Consider the following 3,965-nt stretch of genomic DNA (forward strand, 5'->3'; position numbering starts at 1 on the left):
CGACATTAATTGATAAATTTATTAAGGGAATCGATCGTGAGGAGGAGGGGGAAGGGGGAAGGAGGGGAGGAAGATATCGTAGCAAAATGGATTTGCTATCGTTTCGATATCACCCTTAAAACGATTCATTAATACGTTTTTTTTTTTTTTGCTGTCGTTCAATGATACGAATCTTGTTAAAAATTCTAATCTTTTATTTATATATTTATTTATTTATTTATTTTATTTATTTATTTATTAAAAAAGGTTAAAATTATTATTATTACATAATTTTTAACAATAATATACTTATGTGTGTCTGTGCGTGTGCATATATTATTCATTTAAAAGTTTATTAACTAAGTATTATTAATAATAATAATAATAATAATAATAAAATATATAAATATGTGTGTGTCGACGACATATTAACTTAAAAAAATAAATTTAACCGCAAAAGATTATGTAAAATCGTGATAAATGTAAAATCACCCTGATTTTACCAACTAACACGTTTTTAGAAAAAAAATATATAATTAATAATAATAATAATAATAATAATAATAATAATAATAATAATAATAATATAATTAGGTATAAAATAAGCTCGAAATGGAAAAAATACATATATCGATGAAGGAAGAGAAAAAAAAAAAATTTAAAGGGAATAATAATAATAATATGTATTGAAAGGGAAAAAAAAAAATTTCGCCCTAGTTTGTATATATAATTCCCTTAAGAGCTCTAATACTGGATAAAAAAATATCGATCGTGGTGCATACCGATAATAATGATAATTAAATAATAATAAAAAAAAATGGAGGATTTGTCATTTTGGATCGGGTGCAGTTCGAGCATATCCGTAATTTTGTAAAATATTTTTAACGTCTTTGTAAATTGTGGGATCTTCGATTGTTCCGGATATCTTTAACAAAAAAAAAAAGAAAAAAAATTTTTAACGTTTTTTTTTAAAATGTTGCCAACTGTTAAAAATTTAATTTTAGTAATAATCACCTTAACGAATTTGTTTCTTGCTAAATTAGCCATAGATTTTCTTGCTATTTTTCCCGATCTCGTTCTAGGTAGGGCCCTTATCGGAGCTGCTAATTTAAATGCTGCTATCGGACCGATTAAATCACGAACCATATCGACGAGATCTTCGGTGATTTTTTCTGGACTTTCTGTTACTCCTTTTTAAATTACAAAAAAAAGTAAGTAAATAAGAGTATGAGCATGAGAGCTAATTTTTTTTAAAATCAAACCTTTTTTTAATGTAAAAAAACAAAACGGTATTTCTCCTTTTGTAGGTTCCGGTACTCCGATCACTGCAGCATCAGATACCGATGAATGACTCATTATAACGTTTTCCAAAGCTGCAGTCGACAACCTATGTCCGGCAACGTTTATGACGTCATCATCTCTGGCAGTAACGTAAACGTAACCGAATTCGTCGACGTATCCGGCATCCATCGTATCATAATAACCCTGGAAAAAGTTTTTCCGGTGATAAAAAAAAAAGTGTGTGAATTTTGTTTAAAAGTGATACAAAAAATTTTTTTTTTTTAACTCACGGGGTACTTGGTGAAATAAGTTTCTATAAATCTATCGTCGGCTTTGTACAATGTTGACATAGTTCCCGGAGGAAGAGGAAGTTTGACGACGATTCGTCCGAGTTCTAAAAAATCCGCTTCCGTTCCATCTTTTCTCAGTATTCGGACTTGATTAAAAAAAAAAAAAAAGAAATTCATAATTTTCTTTTTTTTTTTTTATAATTTAATACGATTTATGTGAATTTTTTTATTACCATCGTATCCCGGAAATGGAAGACCAGCTGAAAATCTTGGAGGATCTACCGAATGATTAAACCCAATACATGTAGCAGTAATCGAATGACCGGTTTCCGTTTGCCACCAATGATTAAGTATGGGTACCTGATAACGAAAATTTAACAAAAAAAATTTTTTTTTCATGTAAAAAGTTTTACAATCGTTTTATTCGCGTACCTTAAAAACTTTTGCTGCCCACATTTTTGTTTCATCATCTGAATGTTCTCCGGCTATGAATATATGCCTCAGTGACTTTGTAGAGTATTTTCGACTGTACACAGCTTCTTGATCTTCTCTTCGAATGACTCGAAGAGCCGTCGGAGCGGTTAATATTGCATTTACCTGATGATTTTGTATTACTCTGGGAAAAATATTTATATCCATTGAATGACGTCACATGTAAAATAAAGTTCGGTTGATTTAAAAATAGTCACCTGAAGTAAGCACCAGGATCGGGAGTTCGATCTGGTTTTCCTTCGTACATCACAGACGTGATACCGTAAACGAGAGGACCGTAGCATATGTAAGAATGACCCACGACCCAACCCAAATCCGAAGCCGAGAGCCAAACATCATTTGGACCCATACCGTAAATTGTCGACATCGTCCACGCAAGTGTAGCTATGTGGCCTCCGGTAGGCCTCAATATACCTTTCGGCTGATCTGTAAGTGAAATTTATAACATTATTTTTGATTTAAAAAAAAAAAAACTTTTAATAATCGACATACCTGTCGTTCCGGAAGTGTACAGAATGTAAAGAGGATCGTTAGCTTCAACTGGAACGCAAGGATGAGGTTCAGTCATTTCTAACGCATCATCCCATAATAAATCTATTTCCGGTTCCAAATAACATTCTTCGACGTTTCTCCTTTGATATATTATACAACATCGCGGTTTAACTTTACTATGAAGTAAAGCTTCGTTTAATATTTCTTTGTACCTGTACGAAAAAACACATCTCCCATAATTTATAATATTCTTTTCTTTTTTTATAAATAGCGGAATAACCGGAAACGTACCTGACTATTTTATGCGGTTCAACGCCACAGCTTGCTGCAATTATAACTTTTGGTTCAGAATGTTCTATTCTGACGCATAATTCACGTGCGGCAAAACCTCCGAAAACGACAGAATGAACGGCTCCCAATCGTACGGTTGCAAGCATAGCCATTATGGTTTCCGGAATGAGAGGCATGTAAATAAGTACTCTATCACCTTTTTCAACTCCCAAAGCTGACAAAGCTCCAGCCAATCGTGAAACTTTCGAATACAATTCGTTGTAGGTCACGTGTCGAATTGTATTCGTTACCGGACTGTCGTGAATGAGAGCAACCTTTTCACCTTTTCCAGATTCAACATGTCGATCGATTGCATTATAACAAGCGTTTAACTTTCCACCGACGAACCTGATAATAATATTAATTTTTTTTTTATTTCTTTTCAGGTTCTACATCCACGTTTTTATTTTTTCACGGGGTGGTGGTGGGTAATCACCTTACCATTTGGTGAAAGGTTGATTCGAGTTATCGATAACTTTCGACCATGGAGTATACCAAGTCACGGATTTACCAACTTCCGCCCAAAATTCTTCAGGTTCGTTAATTGATTTCGAATAAGCTTTTTGATATTTTTCACTGTAGTATGGATTTTCCCTTATGAACAAATCTGTCGTTTGCAAAAAAATTTATTTAATTTATTATTATTATTATTACTTCGTTATTAAAATCGAACGGGGAGGGGAGAGAGAGGGGGGAAGTTAAAATCCTTTTTCGGTTGATTTTTACGTGTTTTTAGATTGATTTTCAAAATCCTTTTTTTTTTTTTTATACGTAAAAGGAAAAAACCAACTTGAACAAAAGGAATAAAAAGGAGAAAAAAAAAGAAAAACAAAAGGAAAACTGTGATGGGGGTGAGGTGGGGGGGGGAAATTTTCTTTCTTTCTTTTTGTTTTTCTTTTCTTTCTATTTCCCCCCCGTCCCAAAAATTCAATTTTATTGAAAGGTTATATCATTTAACCTTTTTTCTTTTTTTTTTGTGCTAAACGTGGATTTTTATAAAGAATTACAACGTCATCAATTGTTTCGCCCTTTTTCTCCTACTTTAGACTAATCGAGTTTAAAAGCTAAACATTAATTATGTTCTTTTATTATTATTATTAT

At 32.3% G+C, this 3,965-nt stretch overlaps 1 protein-coding gene across 1 annotated transcript; it reads right to left on the minus strand.

Annotated features, from left to right (window-relative positions):
* Positions 1 to 808: 808 nt before the first annotated feature.
* Positions 809 to 3,469, minus strand: Phum_PHUM339100 (luciferase, putative; the record flags this gene model as incomplete). The annotated part of the gene is made up of 10 exons (XM_002427697.1): positions 809 to 904; positions 994 to 1,169; positions 1,242 to 1,464; positions 1,551 to 1,696; positions 1,784 to 1,910; positions 1,983 to 2,166; positions 2,240 to 2,468; positions 2,535 to 2,746; positions 2,826 to 3,212; positions 3,306 to 3,469. Coding segments are annotated over 10 exons (1,944 nt in total), but the record flags the coding sequence as incomplete, so codon positions are not given.
* Between the last annotated feature and the right edge of the window lie 496 nt (positions 3,470 to 3,965).

Source organism: Pediculus humanus, genomic scaffold (assembly GCF_000006295.1).
Source record: "Pediculus humanus corporis 1103172107745 genomic scaffold, whole genome shotgun sequence".
Classification (NCBI taxonomy): domain Eukaryota; kingdom Metazoa; phylum Arthropoda; class Insecta; order Psocodea; family Pediculidae; genus Pediculus; species Pediculus humanus.